Source organism: Phragmites australis, chromosome 17 (genome assembly GCF_958298935.1).
Source record: "Phragmites australis chromosome 17, lpPhrAust1.1, whole genome shotgun sequence".
Classification (NCBI taxonomy): domain Eukaryota; kingdom Viridiplantae; phylum Streptophyta; class Magnoliopsida; order Poales; family Poaceae; genus Phragmites; species Phragmites australis.
This window is the reverse complement of record NC_084937.1, coordinates 21542408-21567815: the sequence shown is the minus strand read 5'-3', so window position 1 is coordinate 21567815 and position 25408 is coordinate 21542408. Positions and strand designations below refer to the sequence as shown.

At 43.2% G+C, this 25408-nt stretch overlaps 2 protein-coding genes across 4 annotated transcripts; both read right to left on the bottom strand.

Moving 5' to 3' along the window:
- Positions 1-2771: 2771 nt before the first annotated feature.
- LOC133897252 (uncharacterized) lies at positions 2772-8687 on the bottom strand. 3 transcript variants are annotated; one of them, XM_062337903.1, is made up of 16 exons: positions 8519-8684; positions 8341-8391; positions 7409-7502; positions 6640-6818; positions 6331-6381; positions 5572-5628; positions 5325-5445; positions 5043-5109; positions 4901-4942; positions 4525-4630; positions 4277-4387; positions 3984-4055; positions 3794-3895; positions 3635-3681; positions 3523-3550; positions 2772-3300 (listed from the first exon to the last, which is right to left on the bottom strand). In XM_062337903.1, exons 2-16 carry the CDS (start codon positions 8356-8358, stop codon positions 3139-3141), a joined length of 1257 nt encoding a protein of 418 aa, XP_062193887.1. In that variant the 5' UTR covers positions 8359-8391; positions 8519-8684; the 3' UTR covers positions 2772-3138. The 3 variants fall into 3 exon arrangements, 2 of the variants coding, with proteins under 2 accessions (XP_062193887.1, XP_062193888.1); XR_009905877.1 differs by having other exon boundaries at positions 3226-3300; positions 3989-4055; positions 8519-8687; XM_062337904.1 differs by lacking the exon at positions 2772-3300 and having other exon boundaries at positions 3545-3681; positions 3989-4055; positions 8519-8687.
- Positions 8688-13530: 4843 nt separating this feature from the next.
- On the bottom strand, positions 13531-18215 carry LOC133897253 (AP2-like ethylene-responsive transcription factor At1g16060). Its single transcript, XM_062337905.1, has 8 exons — positions 17865-18215; positions 17700-17782; positions 17492-17500; positions 17240-17328; positions 16865-16938; positions 16663-16713; positions 16461-16537; positions 13531-14478 (listed from the first exon to the last, which is right to left on the bottom strand). The coding sequence occupies exons 1-8, from the start codon at positions 18026-18028 to the stop codon at positions 13904-13906; spliced, it is 1122 nt and encodes a 373-aa protein (XP_062193889.1). The 5' UTR covers positions 18029-18215; the 3' UTR covers positions 13531-13903.
- Positions 18216-25408: the final 7193 nt, after the last annotated feature.

The window sequence follows — 25408 nt, the reverse complement described above, 5'->3', positions numbered from 1 at the left end:
TGATGGATTTGATGCGAGAACTTTGAAGTTTCAAGCATGACACGAGATGCTGTGATCTGAGACAATCGAGTGTGATAGATGCGGCTGCAAACTGAAGCTGCAGGCTACGCTTTTTTGGGCACTACTGGTGCCAAAGTGTATGCACGCAAAGGATAAGAAAGAAAGAAAGTGGTATCAAGTAACTCTAAAAAAATCTTGTCCTGCCCCTGCGTATCAGAATATAAGTGACGTCACTCACTGAGAGCAATATATGCTGTGCATATGGATATATATGCATGCAACAGGCCTCAAGACCTACAGTACTGGCTGTGCCGGACACACCATCCGCAGATGATTTCTTTGCTTCATCGCCATCCATCAGAGAACCTTTGACAATCGACCAAGCTGACTAGCTCTTCAATATTACACGCAGACGCGGATAGACATTGATAGTAGGATGAATTACACGATCTTTATTGATTGAATATTTAGGTTACAATTTACAAATATATAGCACTCAAGTTATTATACAAAAGAATGTGAATACACCGTAGATGTATTCATGCATGCATGGGAAGATGTAAAAGAGAAAAGTCAAATAGATACTCGTGCGAATGGGTAGGAAGAGTGTGAATGCATAGGAAGATGTAAAAGAAGAAAGTCAAAGAGATACTCATGTGAATGGACAGAAAATATAACACTCCCCCGCAGTTGAGATGGGATCTTGCCGAACGTTGAGACTGGAGCGGAACTCTTGGAAGACCGAAGTGGGCAGCTCTTTGGTGAAGATGTCAGCGTACTGAGAGGACGTCGCGACATGCATAACACGGACGTCATCGAGGCCGATGCATTCACGAACAAAGTGCATGTCAATATCTACATGCTTGGTACGCTGATGCTGGATCGGGTTGCTGGAGAGATAGACCGCGCTGATGTTGTCACAATAAACAACAGTGGCACGCTGAAGTGAACTGTGGAGCTCCATGAGCAACTGGCGCAGCCAACTAGCCTCCGCAATACCATTGGCGACAGCGTGGTACTTAGCCTTAGCGCTGGACCGGGATATTGTATTCTGCCATTTGGACGACCAAGAGATAAGATTGTCTTCGAGGGAGGGCTTGTAGAGACACTTAAGATCGCTTTGGGAGTAGATCTAAGTGGCCTCCGCACTGAGAGACGTATGTTCCAAACAGTCAAGGCTTAATTGGGATAGGTTGTCACGTGTACCCCTCATACAATTTGATCGGTTGCTTGAACCGCATGATATCATGTTGTGTGGGTAAAGAAGTACCCCTGTAGGGTGTAAAATCAATTTGAATTACCATGCTCTCAGTCATGAACACGTTTAATATCTATCTGCATCAATCGTAGAGTTTTGATGTTGGGTGATGTGTGGTATGTTGGGAAGTCAATCGTGTATGTTGGGGACTTTCATGGTTGCTAGCCTTAGAGAGAGGCATTGTGTAGCAGAGCCGATCGGCGGTGGTAGCAGGCGCAAGGTTGGGGTGGCGAGGCGACGAGGACGCCGTTGGTAGCGGGTGGTGGAGGACTGTTGTATGGACGGTGCCAGGGCAGGGGAGGCAAGTCGATGGTTCTGGTGGAGCCAGGTTAGCGCAATGGGGTGACGGGCACGTATCCAGCGGTGGGGACGCAGCTGGATGCAGCTGTAGGCAGGCAGGAGGCAAGAGAGAGGGGCTAGTGGTGGCGTGTTGATGCAAGGCAGTCTCTAGGAAGCCGATCGATTTATGAATACGGTGCGGACCAAATTATGTGGTTATGGACATAGACCGAAAAGTGTCATGTTTTAAGGCGTCTATAAAACAGCATCACTCTTTTTCTAAGGAATGTTGGCAACTTCATTTCCTTTGTGGAAGCTATACAGTTTCTCTCTCTGCAACTCTGCATGCCTAGACATCTAAAAAGAAAGAAGTAAAGAAAAAGGAACTCTGCGCCCCTAGCTGTGTGGCTCCGGTGCAAACACAACGCCTCTGACTTGTTTCATGGTCCATCTTCGATCGATTCCTTGGGTACAGGTTCCTGAAACGCTAGCTGCATGGGCCACAGGCAGAGTTTACAAATGCGTTTGATCTCCGAAAACCGGCTCCTGGCGATTACCACGAAAACCGCAGTAACTGTACAGTAATTCGATGGAATTTGATAGAAACCGATCGAATTTTATCAAATTTTTAATTTTTTTGAATTTTAAATTTGAACTTAACCGAAAGCCGGTCGATTTATGAATACGGTGCGAACCAAATCGACCGGTAACCGTGACAACCAAGCGGTATCGACGATTTTGTGAACCCTAGATGCAGGAAGCTAGATTCACAAAGGAATAACGGTCCTGGACCAAGCTCGTCATCTGTATACACACGTGCTACGTAAAACGTAAAGGCAGTAAGAATCAACGGAGATCGAATACGTGCATCTACCTTTTTTTCTGTAACATTTGAATCGTAATACCTATCTCCGTCCTGCTGCAAACACGCCGGCCGGGAAGAGCAAGTACTCCAAGTCCAAGGAGCTGGTGCGCGTTTCACCGCTCCACGACGATCCAGACCAGACCGGTTCAAGTGGCACCCGTCCTCCAGTAAAGAAAAACAGTCAGCAACGCCTTAGAAGTTAGAACCACTTTTATTTACAAGATAATGGAATTAAAATTCCGGTCGCCGCGCACAAGGATACACACCAGCATATGCTTGTTTAGCACAAAGCTGAAGGAAATATAATTAACAAGCCTCAAACGCACAGGACAGCAGTGAGTGAAAGCTGCAATCTTACAAGACCTAGCATTTCCTTCGTCACAACAACAATTTCCATTTTCGTTTACAAAAAACAACAATTTCCATGAGTAGGATATGCTTTTACAAATCGCAACTGCCTGTAGTCTGATCGTATCACTAAAAGTCCTTTTTAACAACTGCATCTAAAGGATACAATGAAAGGTAATTCCATTCAGTCATGAAGACATATAACCTAGACGCCCCAAGCATACTCCTGTTGTTTCTAAATCACACAACGCCTTCAAAAACTATTGAAACCTATCGGCTAGCTTCAGCATGCTGTTGGAAAATTATATGCTGAATCTGTGAGACCCTACATGAACGATCAAAACCTTCTTGTGCTGAAAGCCTGTCGTGTAAATCAATAGGAAGCGCCTTAATTTGGCACATCTGCACCATTTGCGGCAACTGATGTAGATAAAGGTTGGCCTTGAATGCTTGGCGTGAGACATTTGGTGGAAGCACAGCATTCAGATATGTCGATGCCAGAAACCTCCATTGCGTTACAGACCCACTTTGGAACATCGCCCTTTGGGAACTGTCATATGATTGAAGTGTAGACCAGTAAGACAGTATCAAGAAATAGCATAATGGAACAGAGTTATGGTTTTATTCAGAAACATAAAAGTAGGCAGCAGCAGCTTGTAAGCTGAGCTGTTTTGATTTCACCTATAAGAGCAGGATTTATGTGTACTTCTCTGAGAATACGACTGACATAATGTGCACGAGAGGAGAGAAAAGAACAGAGAATGAGACAAACCTGCACTCTCAAGAATCCCCGAACGAATCTATAATACAACAGATATCTCATTATTTACTAATGCAAGTTTTCACTAACAAACAATAAATTTGGGTTTGATGAGATAGAGTACTCTGGAAATCGTCCTTCAAGAATTGACATGTGGAGGTCTCTACTTAACTGCGATAGATAGATAAATAATCAAGTGATAGTGCTTAGAAGTTAAAATAAAGAAGAGATTGGCAAAAGGATCCAATAAAGAAGAGATTGGTAAAAAGATCCATTATCATACCCGCATCATATATGATAAATTGTGATATGACAATAGTTGAGAGCCCATAGCATCTTTCGTGACCAGACAATGCAAGTAAGCACGTGTATACTTTTTGCAGACCTGGCAAGATGGTCATGTTATAGAACACCAACAAAAATTATTGTCAGATTATTTTATCACTTTGTTCCTGGTGCTGTTAAAGCCTTACCATACATGAACATGTAGGATCAATTGGTCGTTCATCAGTTGCCATTGCATTTTGTTTCAACTTCAGGACACCCTAAGGAGAAAAAAGGAGATACATAAGAAAAGTTAACATTGCATTGAAGCCAAAGGGGGAGAAAAACAAGAGAGCCTGCTCAGAAAAGAGGTCATATTTTGAAGCTACCTCAAAATAATAAAAAAAGGATAAAAATGTGGAAATCAACAAGGTTCCTATATCTCATTTGATATATCTATGCAATTCAACCTAGAGTGTGTTCCTGCTCATAATTTGTCTACCTCAGGCACAAGTGCAGTCCCAAAACGAGCAGTCCGTGTTGGATAAACACAGTCATACATGTCGGCACCCAAAGCACTGCATACTACAATATCAAGTGGATAGCCAACACCCTGCATATTAGCATAACAGTGAAGTTAACCAAACTAAAGCATCTGTAAGTGCTACATGCTTGAAACTAGATCAAATCATATGCGGACAGCAGTATATTTGGCTTAACACAACCACTTCGAGAAATTCAAACTACTACCATGACATATCGTGGTTTATTTTCAGGCAATCCAGCAGTGCATTGGGCAACAACACGCCAAAACGAGTCCTTATCTTCACCACCAGCAAGGCCACCAATTGCATATCTAGCAACAAAAGGATAAAAAAAAGTCAGCCACTGGGCAGCCGACTTAATAGCACGGAGCGATAGACGCAAGTAAAACAAATAACACATCTAAAACAGGGACCATTTTTAATAAGATAGATGCTGACAATAGTAGAAAAACCAAAATCAAAAAAAGTTGGCTGTGTGCAATAGAATTCTAAACAAATATGTTCCTAAGTGCAAATATCATAGAAAGAAATGTGTGCCCGTCAAACTCATCAATTCTGTGAAATTTTAGTTCATGACATACCCAGGAAGATTCCGTGCAACCAAGCCCCTCACACAGAGATCTCTGGAATTAGGGGAAAATATTGCACAGTAAGTTATCAATTTAATTGATGATCTGAAAAAAAAAAGACATGTACTACATATAATAAGCTAAATGAACTCACCTAAGAACTGGATCCAATCCTCCTTGCACAATCCCAAATAAGTTCTGGACATCCGGTTTCTTGTGAGCTACATTTGAACGTTGAACAAAACCCACACACCCTTAATAAACCATTCTTAGCACTGATGATACATTATTATCAGCTTCAAATGTTCTTTTGGTAAGATAACTAAATTGTATAGGATATATAAAGCCAGTAAGTGAAATGAAGTTAAATTCTAAATTGACTGTCACTAAATGTCATATAACTCCATTGTTTGGTCAGCTGGATTAATAATCATACCAGCTATGCACCTGTCAATCCAACGAAGGGTACGGTACATAGCTTCTTCTATCCTTGGGCCAGTAATTGTGGTCTTCACGACATCATCAAGAGCCATAATTATATCAGCTCCAATATTGTTCTGCATTCATGTTCCATAAGTATGAAGGGGGCACCGGCACACACATGTTAAGGTACATAACTGGGATTTTGTAATAGAAATAACTAACTCTATGATGAGTTGAAAGCTGCCTAGAAAAGGCCACACCTGAATATGGATAGATTCCTCAGGTGTCAAGAGCATGGGCTTCCCATCAACAGGTGACTACAGATTGACCATGAAAGAAAAACAAAATCAGACAAGGTACAAAAAGGAAAGTGGTTTGCAGCACTAATAAAATTTATCCAGAGACAGAATCAAATTGACAAATGCAACATGGTATGCAAGAGTAATTCCCTTCCACAAATGAGGCAAAAGATAACATCAAAAATGGTAAATGATGATATGATACTGAAGAAGGATGATATTTGACATATATGCTACATAATGAAACAGATAAATAAACATTTGTCGAAATACAATATCAGCTAATTTTAGTGTTCCATCAATCTCGAGGACAACGTAGGAGCTTTGTAATCATCGTATTCTTCATAGAATTGAAGTTTACACAGTGGAAAAGAGGAACACAAAGGAAAACAAAATACCTGTATTCTCAGAAATAAATCTTTATATCTTAAGCTGCTTTCAACTAACCACACATCTTAACAACCATGCAACAAGCTGAACCTATCTCCTGATGTTTCATGTTTGTGATGATAAATATGGATAATGTTTCTCGACAAATAAAAAGCATAGTGCTAGGCTAAAAACTGCAGTATGTCCTCATACAGAGTAATTAAATTCGCCTACAAGATACACAAGACTGATCAATGTTGCACAAATCACGCCAAAAAACTAAGAACATAATTTAGTGCGACCTTAATAGAGAACAAGAGCATCACATAATAAGTGGCTACAAGAATCTACCTGAAATGTAACTCCTTCCTCGGTAATATCAGCCAAATGCAGTAAAGAAACCTAGAAAAATGTTTTTCAAACACTTAGCAACACAGTAGCAAATCCTACATTATAAAATGGACCAAACAATTGAAATAAAAAAATAGGAGTTCATATTCCATATGAAAAATGAATGTTAATGTTTTTGAGACAGGCTTCAACAAGTGTCATATATATGTGATGCAAATATCAAGCTAAGAAGTCCACAGCTTAGTTCTACATGTTCAAATGGTCCATAACGATATTTGATGTGTTAAGAAAACAAAGATTTGGAGCAACCATTTGGAAACCACCAGAGTCAGTCAGCAATGCCCTTTTCCAATTCATAAATTTGTGAAGGCCGCCCAATTCATCAATAAGTTGAGAACCTGGACGAAGTTCAAGGTGGTAGGTATTTCCAAGTATAATCTGGCAACCTATCTCCTCTAACTGGTCAGTAGTCAGGGCTTTTATTGTACCTGAATAAAAAAAGTACAACAAACCAAACACAGATGGTGAGATACCAGAAATGTGCGCATAATTCTACAAAGTTCAAGGCTTCAAGGACATCCAAAATCTCTTAACCACAATAAACAATCTGAATGAAAAGGAAGATACTTTGGGAGCTATGCTGATTCAGAGATTGGAAGAGAAGAAGAAAAGAAAAGGCATAATATTGTTCCTGGAAAAGAATTGATGTACAGGCAATATTCATTAACTGTCAAGTCATTATTCCCTTTTGTGATGATTCAGAGATTGCAAAAGAAGGAAGATACTTCAGTAACTCATGGTCAAATTCAGTATTCTCTTAGGTCAAAAGCATACATAAGAGGTACTTCAATGCAAAAGACAAGGTTGTTAAGATATCCATTAGCAAGGGACATGGATATATCCCAAGGTTATCTAGACACCAGGTCCAACATGTAGAAGTCATAAATACATAAAGTTTGACTAATTATTTCAGATCATCCATAGCATAAATCCACATAACCATGCATTACAAGGAAAAACTAATGGCACACCAGACTTGCATATAAAAAATGGTAAAAATAACAAAAAAATGTTGTACCTTGAGTTCCAACAGGCATAAAAAGTGGTGTTTGACAAGTAAAGTGGGGAAGAGTTAACCGAGCTGCACGGGCACGGTTGAATCTTCCTAATACCTTCAAGCACAAACAAGAAATATTATCACCTCAGATTCCAATCATTATGTTTAATGCTCTATTTGAGCTCAACTATTTAAGATTTTATAATTTGAGTTCCACAATTGTGAGATCGCAGTTCAAGCAGGTTCAATCAGCCATCATTTTACCCAACGGAGATGATGAGTTGGACAGGAGCAGCAAAATGAGCTCACAGTGACGCCAGCTAATCAGGGCCATGCCACTCTGACAGCATCTGCCATGTGGCGCTCGCATGTGGCCCACTTCTCTGACTTTCCAATTATATCCTTCCTATTACATGGCCACTATAACTTCACCTTTGTGAAGAATAACACAGAAATTAAGAACTACACAAAGAATACTGAAAGATTCTACCTTTAAATTATTCCCATGACACAGTATATGCATCAACCATATAAACAGGAAAAAAAACAATTTGTGTCTCAAAAAAGAAAAGGTAAAGAAGTTTTGTAGCTAAGAAAAACACGTGCCTAGCATAAGAGGCTAAGACAGCACTGGTCAACTCCCACTATTTGGACTACTCAAGGTCCCGTGCAATCTTACAGGCAAACATTATTAGCTTAACTGCGAATCTGTAGTTGCAGAAGCTAGTGCTCCAAATGAACATTTATTAGGATCAGATATTCGACCCAACTGCTTGTCAACAGAGGTTAAAACAAAGGTTATCCGCTTCCACACCACGAACTTCGACAAGCAGTTTAGGGGCAAGCCCGCAACAATGGAAACAGCCATGTTTGCTTCTCATCTCAGCGAATCGAACACCAAAAAAAAAAAAAAAAAAAAAAAAAATAGCACCTTTAGTAAAGAATCGACTCACCTCGAACCGAAGCGCCATGGAGAAACACAGCTTCAACCACCAAATCGAAACCTGGATTGATACCCCCGTCACCCCCCAAAGCAAATCGCCAATTCCAGAAACAAAAGAATGGATTTGAGGTCTCACAGAAAAGCTGAACAAAACGGAAAAAGGCGTAAGAGAAGCTTGGCATCCTTACCAGCAAAAAAGAAGAAATCAATCCTAGTACCCGCTCCGAGCCAGTCAAGGGATTGGCGAGGACGGCAGCGGCGGCGAGGAGAGGCTGGCGTTCGGCGCGGACGGCAGTGGAGGTGATGGGTCGGCCGAGGGTTTAGGGTTCAGGCACTCGGTTGGATTGAATCAAGTTGTACGAGGGCGGCCCGAGGGCATTTTGGGGATACAGTTCAAAATACGGCATACGTACCTCGATCTCATCCAAAGTAAAGATGTCCAAATAATCTCACGACACTGTAGTCACGGCTTAGGCACAGCACGATCCAAGTTGAGACGGGTCGGGTCGACACGGCACGAGGTTATGGGTCATGCCTAGGCCGAGCGCGCGACACAGCGTGCCGGCACGGCACGACCCGACTGAGTCGGGCCAGCACGAGCACGACCTTGCTAGGCACGATCCGACCCGGTACGTATGGATTCGGCTATTTTCTATTTTTTATATTTTTTATTTGTAGCTATTTTTTAATCTGTAGCTATTTTTTATCATATTTTTACCTATTTTCTATATATTTTTTAATTTTGTAACTATTTTTTATTTTATCGGCCCGATAGGGCATCCGTGTGCCGTTGGGCTGCCTGTGCCTATTGTACCGTCGGGTCGGCCGGGCCGCAATCGTGCCTGGGCCAGCCTGGTACTGCACGGTGACCGACGGGCTGTGTCGTGGGCCGAGGAAGAGGCACGCGGGCCGACACGGAACGACCCGTTACAGTAGTCGGGCTGTTCGGGTCGTGCCGAGCCGGGCCTATACCGGTCCAACTCGAGTGGCTCATTTGGTCATCTCTATTCTGAAGCTTCTCTTCCCTTCCTGTGCAGAAAGATAACACAGAGGCAGAGCCGTAGCGAGGCAGCAGGCCTGTCGAGTTCTGATACGCCGTGCGTGGCCCTTTGTCGCTGCCTGCCCACCCCAACGCGCTCACGACCACCGCTGGAGACGGCAGCTCCGTTGTAGCGCCGTGGAGGAGGAGGATCATATTTTAGCAGCGATGGGTAGGGTTTCAAAGGGAGAGGAATCTGGAGGAGACGATAGCGGTGAAAAGATCGATTTGGGCGTACAAGCTCGATCTGGTGCGCAAACAAACTCGATTTTGTTGCAAGGAGGTCAGCAATGGATGTCGTGGATAAAATAAGTTGGTATAATTTAATCAACTAACTAATTATTTTAATCTAATTAGTTAGTTAATTAAGCTAAGGTAAAATAGATCTACATATTAATCCATATCAATCCTAATCGATTTGGACGGAATACATATCTTCATAAAAAAATAATTTTGTACTTCCTCCGTTAAAGAATGTAAAGCATTTTTTATTTTGAAAAAGCCAAACTGTATAAATTTTAACCGATAATTAATCAAATTATATACATGTTTAGTATATGAGTTTGTTTCAATAGATTTATATTTCAAATTATTTTAAATATGATATTGATTTTATAGCAATTTACGTCATATTATAAAGAAAATTAATGGTGAAAGTTTATTTTTGATGATTTTTTTTAAAAACAAAATAGTCTTACATTTTTAGAACAGTTGGAGTATTGTTTATCATGCAAATTTTACAAAGCTACAACTATTTACACTTAACTATCATAAAACTATAATTTTTAGAACGAAATGTAGTTTTGTATTATTAGGGCCATAAATACGTATAGTTTTATAAAACTCGTTCTAAAAATTATAGTTTCGTGATAGTTGGGCGTAAATAATTGTAGTTTTGTGAAATTTACCCTGTTTTATATGAGAGTTTAGTGTGTGTTTGATAGTTCAGAATTGGAATATTGGAAATAGTCTTTGGGTCCGTTCAAAAAAGAAATAGTCTTACTCTTTCGATTTCAGTTTTTGCACGCAAGATCATCTAAATTTGCTAGGTCTTTCAATTAAAAAAAAAAAACGCATTTCTTACTGTGCAGTCAATTGAAATCGAGGTCGATTTCAGTTGACCCTTAGTTCGCATGAGTTTTAGGGACGGGGGCTTTGAAGTTCGGGACTTCGGGGGCATTCATCTTTGTCGGTCATAGAAAGGGTCATGCGAGGTAGGCTAGATCTGCGGTGGTGGCGGACACAAGGGCGGAGCAGTGAGACGGTGGGACATCATCGGCTGGAGGCTACGAAAGACGATTGGTGCCAGCGCTGAGACGGGGTGTCACATTCATCTCGATTAGCATGGCGGGAGCAGCAGAGACAAACTCGGCGACGGAGAAGCCGCTGTGGATGTGAAGAAGTGGGTGGTAGGATGGGGCATCACAATCAACTTGTGCACTGGAGAATAGAGAAGCAGACGGGTTGGAGGAAGAAGAAACACGTGTGACCGTCGGATGCATATCGTAAGATGCTCAATTAGTGCAACCCTTAAAAAATTCTATGTTGCTTTAAGAAGTTTTATTTATCCGACTTAGGGCTTTCATGATAATCGGCATCTCTTATCAATTCTGTTATGATATATGGTGTGGGGTTTTAAGATAATTAGGGTTTGTTTGTTTTTGCTTTAGATTGTGAAATGATTTTTTTTTATTAATTATGGATTGTAGGATTTCGTAGTACAACGTGGATTATGAATTGTGAAAATCAGCTTTTTAGGTTATGATGTTTGGTTTTTTTCGCTTTTGGGCAACCTATGGACCTTGAAACGTGATTATGATTCATTTGATTGCTTTGATTCACTGCTATTATTGGTTGGTGTCGTAAATCTAACAAGTGGCAGATGGAGGCAACGATGCAGAAGTAGGCAGTGGTAAATTGGCATTGATTCAAGAGCTGTGTTTGGAAAACGATTCAAAGACAGTGGTAGCCAAATAATTCTGCTAATATTTCATGGAATTATGGGTTTACATTTTAAGAAAACAACTAAAGAAAGTATTAAGTTGTATGTACCGATCAATTCATCTAAAAGGCTAAGTTGATAGGAAAAGATGGGCAATTCACTTACACTTTAACACTCCTCTCACGTGGATGCTCACTCAGGCTTCGTACGTGGAAATATGAGTCAGCTGTAATTTTTGGTTTAATTACGTCTGGCAGAACTTGAAATCAAGATTTCTAGCCCTGATACCATATTGAACCACATGTACCGATTAATCCATCTAAAAATCTAAGCTAATAAAGAAAAATGAACAATTCACTTTTACTTATACTTCGACAGAAAGTATTTTACACATCTACCTTTGTTGGGCTTGTTTTTTGTCATTGCGTCTTCATCGACACGAGTGCATGTTTTTAGTCTAGGTAACCGTTGGTTGTTGCAGACATGATCAACTTCAGAATGTCTGCCTTTGTGGCTACAGGAGACTGAGGCATTGTGCATGTGTATTGAGCTATATGCATCAACCAGTTCAACTAAAAGTCTAAGTTGATAGGAAAAAATTAACAATTCACTTATACTTCAACACTCCCCTTCACGTAGAGGCTCTCTCAAGCCTTACACATAGAAATAGGAGTCGGTTATAATTTTTTATTTAATTGCACTCGTCAAGACTCAAACTTGAGACATTCGATTCTGATATCATATTAAGCTACATAAAAATCAATCAATTCACCAAAAATCTAAACTGATAAAGAAAAATAGACAATTTACTTATATTTTAACAATGTGCTGCACTTGATTGATCGGCAAGATGAACAGCATAGGTGTCAAGTGATCACCTAGTCTTAATCCCGTCCCTTCCATGGAGAGACTTGTGGAGCACTCGGGACACTAAGTAAAGACAAACCATTTTGTTTCCAAAAAATGAGGGAAGTTTCTCATCGCCCCCAACCTCTAAAAAGGCCGAAAGCAAGAAGTATGTTCATCGAAGCTAAGACGAATCATCGAATCCTTTTTTTTTTTCACAAAAGGGGCTCACACCCCTAGTCATAAAGGGACTGAGAGGCACCTCCGGCGGGAAGCACTGGGGATCGAACTCAGATCGCTCCTCCGAGAGCTGACCTCAGGAGTCTAAGGGCCTGTTTGGCAGAGCTTCTCCTGATTCAAATTCTCTAAAAAAATTGATTCTCTGAGGAAGTGATTCTGTGGCTGAAAGTGATTCTTAATGATTCTCTAGGATAAACTCTATGAATCAGGAGAATCAGCGTGGTCAGCTCCTCAGGAGAAGCTACTTTTTTCAGCTCCTCAGCTTCTAGTTCATTTCAGTGAATCAGGAGAAGTGATTCACTCAGAGAGCTAAAGCCAAATTTTGCCGTTTGACAGAGCTCCTCCAGATTCAGCTCAGAAGCTGAATCTGGAGCTCTGCCAAACGGGCCCTAAATAGGCTTACCAGCTCCCGTGCAGACTCCAGGGATCGAACCCTGATAGTGGCCAAGGCACCACCGTGTCTTCCCATCGAATCCTTAAGGCGGCAAAATCCAACCATAACAAGTAGCATCGACTGACAAAGCGACGATGCTCTCGAACAACACCTCCGTGCGCAAAATGCGCCAATTCCAACGAAACATCCATCCAGAGCACACGCCTCGCCGTAGATAGTAATCGGCTGCTGCCGGCAGAACTCCGGCTAGCTGGATCCCGGCAAAGCCGCCGACCGTCCACCGCCCGGCAGCCAACCGAGACCTGTCGTCGTCCGCCCAGAACGAGTGGCTGGCACACGGGCAGCGGCGAGCTGCCACGGCCCCACGGTGGCATGTAAAGCGCTCCTGCTCCGGACCGAGCCAGTGACACTGACAGTGAAGCAGTGACCCAGTGACCATTCCATTTCCAGCCACATGTTCTTCACTGCCAGTGTCGAGCCATCTGAGAGCGAGCACACTGACGCTGTGGTCGCTCTGCACTGGCACGACAGAATTGTGCCGGCACACGTGCAGAGCAAGGACGTCCTCAGCGTGCAGCCGCGTACTTGAGCTGAGTCTCGTTAGTAGGCTACTGTCTACGCAGTAGTAAGCCGCGTGCTTGAGCTGAGTCTCCGACGAGTGGCTGCGAATCTTCAGAACTCGAGTGCTGAGACAAGGTTGCAGAAAGCCAGCCTACTAACTGACAGGATTGCTCAGGACCAAGGACCATCCATGTGAACCAATGCAATTACAGATAAAAACACACTGCAATTTAGGAGGTGTTTGTGGATATATATGTGGTTGCTCTTTTTTCTTTTATCAGGAATGAAACAAATGAAATAATCTCTTGCTCGCTCGCTCAGTCGCTCGCTCTACCTCAGGTTACCAAGGTGAAAAAGAAATTACAATCTTAATTCTTCAGTTCTCGCTACCACTGTGAATCTCTGAACATACTAGGCACTGTCTCTCTGTTCTACTGCCTCTTCTTGTTTGTTTCTCACCATTTCTTTCTTCTGCTTTGGTGATCTGATTGTCCTAATTGCAAAACCCAGCTGAATTAAAGAGATCAATTAACGGCCTAATGGCGTGTGAGCTACAGGTCCAGCTCGAAGTGGAACGCCGGCGACGCGTAAGCGGCCAGGTCGCCGAAGAACAGGCTGTCCACGTCGGCGTACACGACGCCGGCGACGTCTTCGCACCCGAAGAAGGTCTGTATATCCTCGGGGAAGCTGCACTGCGGCGAGGCGCCGCCGCCGTCCTTGGCCGCCTCCTGCGCCTGCGGCGGCGGCGGCGGGGACGGCGTCAGCGGCGACGAGGACGACGTGGTGGTGGTGCTCTCGGCTGCCGACGTCCGCTCGATCATCTCCTTGAACTTGGGCGATTGCAGCAGCAGGCTGAGCGCCGACGTCGTCGGGGTGTGGCCCAGCGACGTTCTTGGCGGCAGCAGGAAATGCGCCTCCGCGCCCTGGAGGTGGTCCACCGGCAGCAGCTCCTGCGCCAGGCCGCCCAGCATTGGGTGCGGGTTCTGCGCGGCGGCGGCGGCCGTCCCGTCGGCGCCGGGGCGGAGCCACTTGATGTACCGGCTGAGGTCGAAGTTGGTGACGGCGTTCAGACCCCGGTACTCGATGGCCGCCATGTCATACGCCATCGCCGCTTCCTCCTGCGTCGCTGCCGTGCAAAACGTTCAGGCAACAACCGATCAGCCCAAAAGACGCGATTTTTCGGAGAATCTTTTTATTTTTGCAGTAATTAGTGCGATTCTTCTTGATTCTCTCATTTGTTCCAGACAAGGCTTTAATGAGTGAACAGTAGAAGCCCAGCTATCTTGTAGTATTCTTGGTTAGTTTGAACTTCATATGAATATTGCAAAATTCATCTATGATCCACACCGACGCCCTTTTGTAATACCGGGAATTTTCATAATCGGACCAAAATTGAATTATTTATGTAAAATTTCAGTAAAATCCACATGAAATTCCTGTGTTGCAAACGACTTGCCCGCATGGGATTTTGCACACATGGACCGTATACGCAGATTGAGCAAAGTTATATTTGATGAAAAAGAAATGTGTTTAGCTGATTGTATCTATCTAGACATGTTAAATATAGTTTATGCTTGGTTGATCGAATCTAAAATTGTGTGAAGGGTTGGATGTGATAAGATTATGATTAGTTATATACGTGAGGTATGATTGGTGGACGAATCTGTCAACTTATGGGCTCTCGTATACATGTGGATACGATGCAATGCTTATCCGTCGGCTTAGCCTAAGAGTGAAGCTTGATCTCTCTATCACTCCGAAGTCAAGATAAAAGACTTATATTTGCACTCACTAAACCATATCAAAATAGTGAAAGCATACAACCAAACGAGCTTCCCACCATAAATATATATGTTTGGCATCCACTTAGGATGGGACACGTCCAGACAACCGATCACTCTCTCGGTAGAGGATTAGGTGCACCCACATTTGTGTGTTGTGGTAGCGACGGGACAAGCACACATCCATCGTGTCTTTATCTTTGCTACACCGGAGCAGAGCTCTGCAGCTCCTCTCTGGGACTGTATTTAATTGTGCTAATCTCAGTGTTAATGGACGTGGGCACCAGCAGGGGCACCGTTGGGAGCTGGTGCTGTGCTGCCGTCTACACCTCTGAGGTCACTGCATCTAATCCCCAACCAACTGGAATTTAAGTAGCTGGAAATGACCCAAATGGCTTCGCCTCCTGCCATCGCTTGCCCCAACTGCTTCGATCTAGATCACTCCCAAACTTCATGGCCATGGACTAGTTCGTTATGTGTTTAAATTGTGGGGTCGAAGTCCTAGATCTATTTTCTAAAAAAAGGGAAGGAAAGGGCAGGAGCTGTGCCGAGTCCAAGTTTCGTCCGAAAGAGTATTGCTATGCTTACGGGCAAAAATCTCGTAAACATTTGTTCAGAGTAAATCAGCTGTAGCCAAAGCGCGGCTGGATTTTTAACTTATTGTAAGATTTGTCTATCGCCATTGTTTCTTTTTTCTCCGTGCCATTTGGGACACGGGGATTTGAATTATCCACTGTTTGGCTATGAGCTCGTTGATAAGCTCGAGAGGAGCGAACCAAAGAGTCGGGGGTTTAATCTCTAGCTCTCGCACCATTGCCGACTATGCTTTAAAATGGAGTCAGTTTTCATATAGTCTTCAATAAAGATCAAGATAGCGATAAAAATTAAAGCTCTTTTTTAAAACAATAAAAAAAAATCGTGAGAGAATTCCGCTTTCCAAACAGAGCTTTAGCGCTCCGAACACGTGTCTGGCACTCGCCATTGGTTAGAGTCTAATCCAGGCATTACAATCACAGGGTGCAGGAATTAGTTGGGACTTGGGAATTTATATGTCAAGCAATTTTGCTCCCAATTTAAGTGCAGATTCGTCATTAGGACCACACATACCGCTAGCAGTGTAGGCTGCACTGCATTACACTTGCCCCAACGACTTGCACTTGAAACGACTCAGATTTGGCTTTCAGGCATACTCCATGTACGGAAGAATAATTTATGGCTCAAAAAATAATGCCTTTTACAAGCCCTTATGACCTTCTGCCAATGAATTTCTTATATACTAGTTGTATGATTTCAGCAAAAGTGATTTTCTGCAAGGAATTGAATTTACCGTAGGTGCCGAGGTAGAGATACTTGTTGCCGAAAACACGTCCGATCCTCGCCTCCCATCTCCCATTGTGGTGATGCCTGTAATTTTGTAAATATTTGCGGTAGATGCAAATCGATAAAATGCGTCTATTAATCAGGTTCCGCGATATCTAAAGCTAAAGGTCTCGTTTGGAACTGAGAAATTTCAAAGTCGTGGGGATTACCTCGCGACACCCCGGTATTTCGAGACGCCTCTTGAGAACCCACTGCTTCTCCTGTGGATAGATTTCATGGACCTGATTATTTGGTTAAACATGGATGTGATTTGGTACTGCTAATCCATGTTCATAGGATTAGTATGTTTGGAAATCAATCTGATCGCTGGGTTGGTTCTCAAATTGAAGAGCTGCGTCATCTGAGAGTTACCTCCTCAAGGATCCAATATACTCCTCCCTGGATTGCCCCTCCATTTCTTTCAACCCTTCTTCGTACGCAGACGCCTGCAAGTTATTTACAGATACAGTAAGGCCAAAAAGAGAAGAAGAAGAAAAAAAACTCCCTCCTACAGTGATGCAGTGCTGTCATATGCTTCAAGTGAAAGAAAGGGAAGAAAAAACTATTTCTAAAACTGCAAAAAGTTTCTGCAATTCTGAATCTCTAAAACTGCATGCATGGCCATGACTGAATTCAGCTCAGCTCAAAGGTCACGAGATGCCAAAGAATTAAGCTGAGGAAGCTGTGTGGAATAAGGATAATGCTATGCTACTGTTGCTGCGTGCGACCAATGAATTTTGGCGGTACCGGGAAGTTGAGTATGGTGTCGCGGCCCCAGTACTTCAATGCCGCCAAGTCATACGCCCGCGCCGCTGCCTCCTCGTCGTCGTACGCCCCTGCATGAATTCATTGGAGATAACCACGGTAATTAGCGCACGCTTAAGCCGAGATTAGTTATAATTCTCTTCTTCTTCTTCTTGTTTTTGTTTTGAGAGAGAGAGAGAGGGGGGAGTAGAGAGCTCCTCCTCTCATGCCAAGGCCGTGACTCGAGAGCCTCACCGAGGTAAACTGCATGCACCAACAAAAAGGAGCAGCAAGAACAAGATGGTCAGAAATTCAGAATATATAATCCTCTCTGAATCACTTAACAAATCGATCGAATAAACAAGCAAACGGTTGACTAATTAAGCTTGTCACGGTAAAAAGATTTTAAATCTTAACAAAGCCACGGTAAAAAGATTGAGCGGAGGAGGATTAACTGACTGACCTTGCTTGCCCTTCTTGTTCTGGGACTCGTTCCAGCTGTTCTTGTCCCACAGGTGCGCCTCGAACCGCCCCGTCCACCGGTGCCTGCGAGCGATTCACGGCGTGATCAGTGGGCCGGGGGGGGGGGGGTTGATCGGTTAATCGGCTGGCTGCTCGCCGTGCTTACCGAGTGACGCCACGGTAGACGGAGCTGCGCTGCGAGGGGGACTCCCGTGGCACGCTCTTCCGCGTGCGCTTCGGCTTCGCGAGCGCCGCGACGTCGCCGGCCATGGCGGCTGCGCTGTTGCTGTTGCTGTTGGCGGCGGTGCTGTTCTTGCGGGGCTTCGCCATTGCGCGTCTGAGAGAGAGAGAGAGAGAGAGGTGGGTGGCCAACTACGGTGGCCTAGCAAGGTGGCCGTTTTAAAGATGTGTTGTGATGGGTGATGGGGGCGGCAAAATTAGTTGGTGTTTGGAGAGCAGCGCAGATGTCAAATGAGCAGAGGAGAGGAGGCAGAAAGGAAGGAGAGAGAGAGAGAGGCCGGCGCTCCTTCTCTCTCTTGAATTTTTTGCTCTATCTGATTGGCCGTCTAAGAGCGGCCTCTTGCTGTCCGTAGCGAGACGTGAGCGCCTGAGCGGAGCCGGTTGGCACTGTTCAGCAAAGCTCCACGCCGCACGCAGCGCGTCCCGGTCCGATTTTTTTAATAATATTATTTTATTAAAAAATTGTAAAAATAATAGATAAATTTAAAAATTGTAAAAATAGGTAACTATCGGTACGCGAAATACCGACACAGGACCTATCGGTATTCCGCATACCGACAATCTACGTGGCATTGAGTTTGGGGGGCTTGTCAGCACACGAAATTCCGACAGGTTATGGACCTAGATAAATGGGTGAGCCACGTAAGATGTTCATGCAGCGTATCGTCCTGTCGGTATTACGCGTGTTGACAGGTAATGTGTCATGACCTATTGGCATGCGGAATGCCGATAGGTGCCATGTTAGTTATGTCGGTATTTCATATGCTGACAGACCTTTAATATCTGTCTAGTTGTTGGTTCCTCTTCTGTTCCTCGTCTTTCACGCGCGTGGTCGAGTAGAGAGTGTCGACGACTACACGCGAGAGCGAGACAATGACGGGTAGGAGTGGACCAACGAGCGATGGCTAGGCTTCAATGGCCAGTGACGCGTGGCGGCCTCGACCGGCGGGGAGCAACCCGACGGCGGCGGTGAGGATCATGCATTTTTTTTAAAGAAATAATAGTGAATAGTTACAATGGAATAGGAAAAAATAGTATACAATATTTAGAATAGAGTAGGAAAAATCTAGAATAAAGTAGAAAAATTAGAAAAGTTAGGACAGGAAATTTAGAATAGAGTAGATCTAGTTCAAAAATTTGCAATAGTTAGAAAAAATTAGTATAGTTAGGTAGAAAATTTAGTATAGTTTGAAAAATTAGGTTATAATAGTTTAAGGTAGTTCGACAATGTAGAATATTTAGAAAAGTTTGAATATTTAGATAATTTAGTATTAGAAATGTTTAGGAAAATAGTTAGAGAAATGTCGAGTAGAGTAGATAGTTTATGAGAATAAGGATACGAAATTTAGAGTAGATTAGATATGGTTCAGAATTAGCTGTATATAGAAAATATAGTATAGTTAGTTAAGAAATGTAGAGTAGTTAGAAAAGTTTAAATATTTCGGTAATGTAGAGTTAAAATATGTTATTTAATATGATTTAAAAAAATTATATTATTAGACATACATATTTTTTGTCGATGTAGAAATTGTATATTTGAATTGTTGTGGATTTCTGTAGTATTATATTTAGAATGGAAGAAGAAAAATATGACTCATTTATAATTTAGAATAGAAAAATCTAGATTTGTATAGAATAGATAATTTAACATAGAGCATACATAGTTTGTAATTTTTCAATCATTAGTAGTTTGGAGTCGAATTGTTATGAATACGTGGTACAAATATTTCATAGCTGTAGGATATTTAGAGTAGAAATAGAGTAATTGTTTTTGGTAGCAATATATTTAGAATGATATAGTGTCAATAGAAAGAGTACGTTAGTGATGATATTTGATGGTTATGTAGGATACAAGTGATGAGGTTGATAGAATTTGTGGTCGTAACTATTGTATGTTGATTACAATTATTTAACCTGACGGAGTGTAGTATGGTTGTTGAATCAGGATTATATCAACCGTAGCTGAGTTCAGAGTTTTTTTTATGGCCCTGGATATGTCATGCATTGTGATAGTAGGGTGGATCTGAATACCTTCCAGTATGTGGACACATAATTGTATAGTTCGGGAGAGATTTGGCGGTCCCAAGTGTTAGGTTGGCTGTATAATTTACTGCAACTCAGTCCAATACATCAGCGATTGACGGTGAAGGTTCTGATTCCTAGACGTCGCGAAACCAACTAGCAGTGGGAGCTCTTGGAGGTTACATGTTCAAAGCAATGACAATAATTTATATCATTGAGATTAAGACTGGGTTTTCCCATTGTACCCTTGTAGAAGTGAGCGATGTTGGGTCCACAGAAGCTGGATGTAGCATCATAGAAGTTGTTAGTGAAAATATTGTCCATGAGGAGGTGCAGGAGAGTGTAGTTCCAGAGGTACCCCTGCATACTAGTGCACCAGTTGAGATACAGACTGCAAGAGAAGAACATAACGACGGAGAAGAAAATCAGGCCATGATGCGTGCCGATCAGGGAGAGTAGGACGAGGCATTAGTGGACTAGATGGAGGCAGATAACGACGAGTTTCGCACATTTGTGGACTCGGATGCAGGAATCTAGGAAGAATGGTCGAATTTTACTTTGGAGAAGTTAACGGTGAATGATGGACACGAGTCGGCATAGGAGTATGATTCTATCATGGTGATAAATGGCTAGATGTTTCATGACAAGGTCCATCTGCAGCATGCAGTGAAGAGATGGTGTTTCTCGGAGGTGAGAGAGTTTAAGGTGGTAATTCTAATCCTCCAACATACGACGCCAAATATTTAGCTCAAGGTTGCACTTGGCAAGTTCATGGATTTTTGTCAAGGTGTGACACAGTATGGTTAGCGTCTATTGTTGAGCCACATGCTTGCAACTTGAGCCGACCTCTGTGCATGCACAAGAACATGAGCGCTGATTATGTTGTAAATATGATGTACCTAAATATTATGAAGAAGACTAGTATGTCTCCTTTTGAAGTTATGCATGCTATCAACACCATATTTGGGTAAGAGATTTCATATGACATGGCATGGAGAGCGAAACAAAAGGTGTTAGAGAAGAGTTTTGTCACTTATAAGGACTCATACCATAACTTACATTCACTGCTAGAGGTTATTCAGGGCAGGAACTCGAACACCTACATTGCTATTCATGATTTTGTCAATCAGGATGGAGATCGAGTCCTTCAACGGGCGTTCTGGTCGTTCAATTGTATGATCGAGGCATTCTGACATTGCTAGCTGGTGATATGCATGAACGGGGCATTCCTACTACCCGGACAACCCAGACAGAGTGTTCAGGCAACTCGAGTATCACCAGCACTTTCCCCTGCCATGACGACCGACGAACATCACTCACTTGTAAGTATTTGTTGTTACAGGTTCTACAATATTCACATTTGAAGTTCCGTAATCATAATTTTGTCTTATAGAATGACGCATAAGGGTGAGGGCATCACCTACGATGCAACTTGGAGGGGTAAGTTGCAGGCGTGGGTGGATGAGCGGGTGGACGCGGCTGCACATGTCCATGTCCCCAACGGTCCTTATGACCCTAGGACGAAGGACATGTACTTGCGCTAGTTCCATGAGGTGACGCGGGTTAGGTGCTTCCTATTGCCTCCGGAGTCACCACAGCACAAGCCAAAGGTCACTGACATGTTCGCTACAGAGCTGGCAGTAGCGTACCACGTAATGGTACACGAAGATGTTTCATTGTATTGACTTTCATTCTTATTATTAAATGTGTTCTCCCGGGCATTGCAGGCGAACACGTGTAGGGACGTTGGCATGGAGCTACTAGACTTCATGGACTATTGGGAGTCAGTCCCATCGTGGGTTGACCTGAGCGAGCTAGTGGCTGATCTGCGTCGGTTGGCACGGCGTTGCCTCGATGGGTTTTGATGTGCTTCGTGCCAGAGGGTACCATATGTCGTCGAGCCTACCACACAGACAAGGTCGCCGTCACACACTCGGGATATGCCACCACGCTTCCACATGAATCCAGCCTCATCGTCTTGGCCACCACGGCTGTGGTACAAGCCGACTCCTGGTTTCCGCTCGGGTGCTTCCGTTCTAGGTTCATCACTATCAATGGTATCACTCGAGATTGTATCTTTCAAGTCAACTATTCTGTGATGCACGACATTTGACATAGTTGTATAATGCAACAGTTCCACCCTCTTTCGATGCAGCGCCTGGCTCGTCGCACTTCGTGATGGACGACTAGTTGATGGAGCCGACCGACGAGGAGCGCTCGTCACAGACAGCTGTGGCACCTCCACCGACGCAGCTATCGAGAGCCGATCCTACCACCCCTGCTAACGCTGCACGGCCTCGGCACCCTCCGTGTGACCCCTTTACGTTCTCCATCGACTAAGTGCATCATAGAGCAACTGGTAGATGGAGGGCGGCGGCCGTGTGCATCAAGCGCGCCGGTGGCCATGGCGATGCCCCTTGACTGCGCTATTAGACAATACTTGTACATGTTTATGTTATTTCTATTATGTGATTGGCATGTCATGTAGAATGTTTATATTGGTACTATGTTATCAGCCATAGTTTTATTACCCGTGTTCTTGCTCCATCCTAAAATGTACCATCGTGTAATCTTATCAACTTTCGAACGTATTTGTGTGCTGCTCTACTGCAACTTTCAAAATCAAAACCATGCACATTACGAACCCTACTACTATTATGCGTGGAAACAAAATCCAACGTTACATGACCGGGTACAAAATCCAACGTTGAAATAGTGCAAAAGGCTAAGGCAATACATTGGTATACATTGTTTCTAGTCACACTGACTAAGAATGAGCTGCAGAGACTTTCCTGACTCCCATCATCCTTCTTAACAAAAGTTCCCCAGGGGTTGTGGAGGAGGAGGATGAGCAAACTTTTGGACTACAGCATCATCTCCATGTCGACATGGTGGCCAAAATGAGCAAGGAAGAGCGTTGTTGTTTCCGTAGAAATCTCTACCATAGACGTCTAAATGAGGGTGTGGGGGTGGTGGATCGATAGGGCTATCAAGAGGATGAGGATACACCATCGTCTCGATTCAATACGAGGTCAAGACATGTGTGAGTAGACAATCGATTGGGTTTTTTATATACAAGAAGTGTTGCCAATACTAGATAGATGCGGCAGCACTGAAAAGCCTATTGGCTAAACTGCACCGGCCTATTAGGGATAGCACTGAAAAGTCTATTCGCTTGAATGCACCGGCACATTAGGGGTAACACTAAAAATTGTATTGTTTCTGAAAACATACTCTATAAAAAGGTAACCCCAAGGATGAAAACCTACTCTGAAGACATTGAAGGTGCTTTTGAGTTGAAGAGACTGCCCACTCACATGCCACTGCAGTGCTACGTGATGATGAGCCTCCCAGAGTATCCGGTGCTCTTCATTAATATAAGGCACCATGATCTCGATCATCTACATAACTAACACTAAGCATGACGGATAGAGGTACATGGAGAAGGGCCACACAAGTATTTTAAGGTCCTCCACCAAATGATCCAAGCAGGGACACGTTCTCCAACTGCTTACTGCCAAAAGGTACTGTGATGAAAAGTCAGCACTCCGTATGTAGGATGTCTCCTCTATGCATATGAATCGATACGAAATCAATTATTGGCGATGAAACACAGGCACGTGACCTTATCCTTTCTTCTATAGTATTGCACATCTTTTCCCTCTCTGTTGCAACATCGTTCAAAACATCAAATGCAAACACACACTGCTGCAACCACACCCTGCTACCAGCACAACGCCTCTGTCGTAAGTCAGGCTTTAGGAATGAAGTGACCACACGACATAGCTTTAAGAATAAAATGAAAATGCCCTGCTGCCATCACAACACCTCTATCGTGACTCACACTTTAGACACGAAGTGACCACACGATTTAGCTTGAACCATGAAATAACAACACATCTACCGTGACTCAGCATCAAATACGAAGTGACCACACGACAGTCCTTTAATCATAAATTAAATAACAACACGATCCCCTCTATGGCAACCAGATGTATATAAGGGTAACCAATATATGGCTATTTCATCTCTAACACAATCCAACATACTTCCTTCTATGGCTTTCGGGTCCTGGTTCGGGTCCGAGTCCAACAAGGGTAAAGGCAAGATGGACGCTTACCAGCAATGGTGTGACATCCTTGATAGATTGAAGCATGAGGAAGAAGTGCGAAAGAGAAATGAAGATCCTGAGTAGAAGAAGAGGGATATCGAGCTGGAGATAGAAGCGCATGAGGCACGCAGGCCGCGATGCGATTGCAGTAAAATAGAATGCCAAAAACTGTTCCCACTTGCCACGGTTGCTTGGTACTGATGTGGGGTAAGTGTGCATGACATCCTACCGTGCTACGAATTTCATCTAATTCACCTGCTTACCTCGAACAGTGTAACAAGCCCAGGTACAAGTACGAATGGTATGCGAATGAAGAAGAGTACGCAAACATAAACTACGACTATGAAGGGGCTCAAGTAATGAGGCGTGCAGATGTTGAACAGTCGAAGATGAGGCTACAGAAACTCAATAAAAAGTGATGGGATAAGTACCTCACTACATACGGCAACATGCAGTTTTCTCTATAATGTGTATGCAGCCTACCGGCTGTGTCGGGGCCTATGGCACATGAATTGGCACAAAGGTACGTGTGTAACAAGTCATACCCTCATGGATGCAACTTCTAAGAGATCCGGTGGGAATATCTGGATGAGAAACTTTCATCTTCTTCACCAACCCAGTAGATATTTTTCTTGCACCCGACATTCTATCTTTCCATAAGGCATGATTCATTATGCGATGTAGTACTACATACCATTGTAACTTATTGTAGATTGTGTACGAGTAGGATATGAGTCGGTGCATATTACCTTATGTTCTGTAGTTACAGACATGCAATGAATGCTTACGATGACCCTTATATGTGATGTACTTCACTTTCATCAATGAAATGACCGGGATTTATCATTCTACCAATACTTTTTTTTCTATGCCCAATTCTTTCATAGGATTCCCTACCTTACATGCAGAGACAGTAATAACTCCTTGCTGAACTTTTGCAAAATTAAATGACCACACTAAGCAAAAACTTTTATAGAGAATCTCTGCCAAGCATCAATGCCACAACTTTTCTAGCTTTCACAGGGAATCCTATGCTCCAGCTCCCTATGACCTACTGCAACTCAGTCCATGCACCAGCCCTAGCCACTATAAATAACCCCACTCTCAACCACAGATAGACAACTTCGTACACAAGTATTATAGTTCAGAGTATAAAAGGTTACAACCCATACTGAATATTACAAACCTGGCCGAGAGACCAATAAAACACAATGGAAAACAAAAGCCCAAGCCATAAGCAGCTTAGGGGGCAAACATGACTTCTAAGACTACTATTTATCCCTGCCTTCACCTCCGGCAAAGTCAGTATCGGCTTCCCCATCTGAATGACAGCAATA

What these genes read in the sequence shown, in the direction of transcription:
- LOC133897252 (XM_062337903.1), bottom strand. An exon ending in AGGAAGGAGTTACATTTCAG is followed by an intron (nt 5,629 to 6,330) that starts GTAGATTCTTGT and finishes GTCAATCTGTAG; the next exon opens with TCACCTGTTGATGGGAAGCC. An exon ending in CTTGAAGGACGATTTCCAGA is followed by an intron (nt 3,551 to 3,634) that starts GTACTCTATCTC and finishes GTTGTATTATAG; the next exon opens with ATTCGTTCGGGGATTCTTGA.
- LOC133897253 (XM_062337905.1), bottom strand. Translation starts at nt 18,028, where the DNA reads ATGGCGAAGCCCCGCAAGAACAGCACCGCCGCCAACAGCAACAGCAAC. An exon ending in ACACCATACTCAACTTCCCG is followed by an intron (nt 16,939 to 17,239) that starts GTACCGCCAAAA and finishes AATAACTTGCAG; the next exon opens with GCGTCTGCGTACGAAGAAGG. An exon ending in TATATTGGATCCTTGAGGAG is followed by an intron (nt 16,714 to 16,864) that starts GTAACTCTCAGA and finishes ATCTATCCACAG; the next exon opens with GAGAAGCAGTGGGTTCTCAA.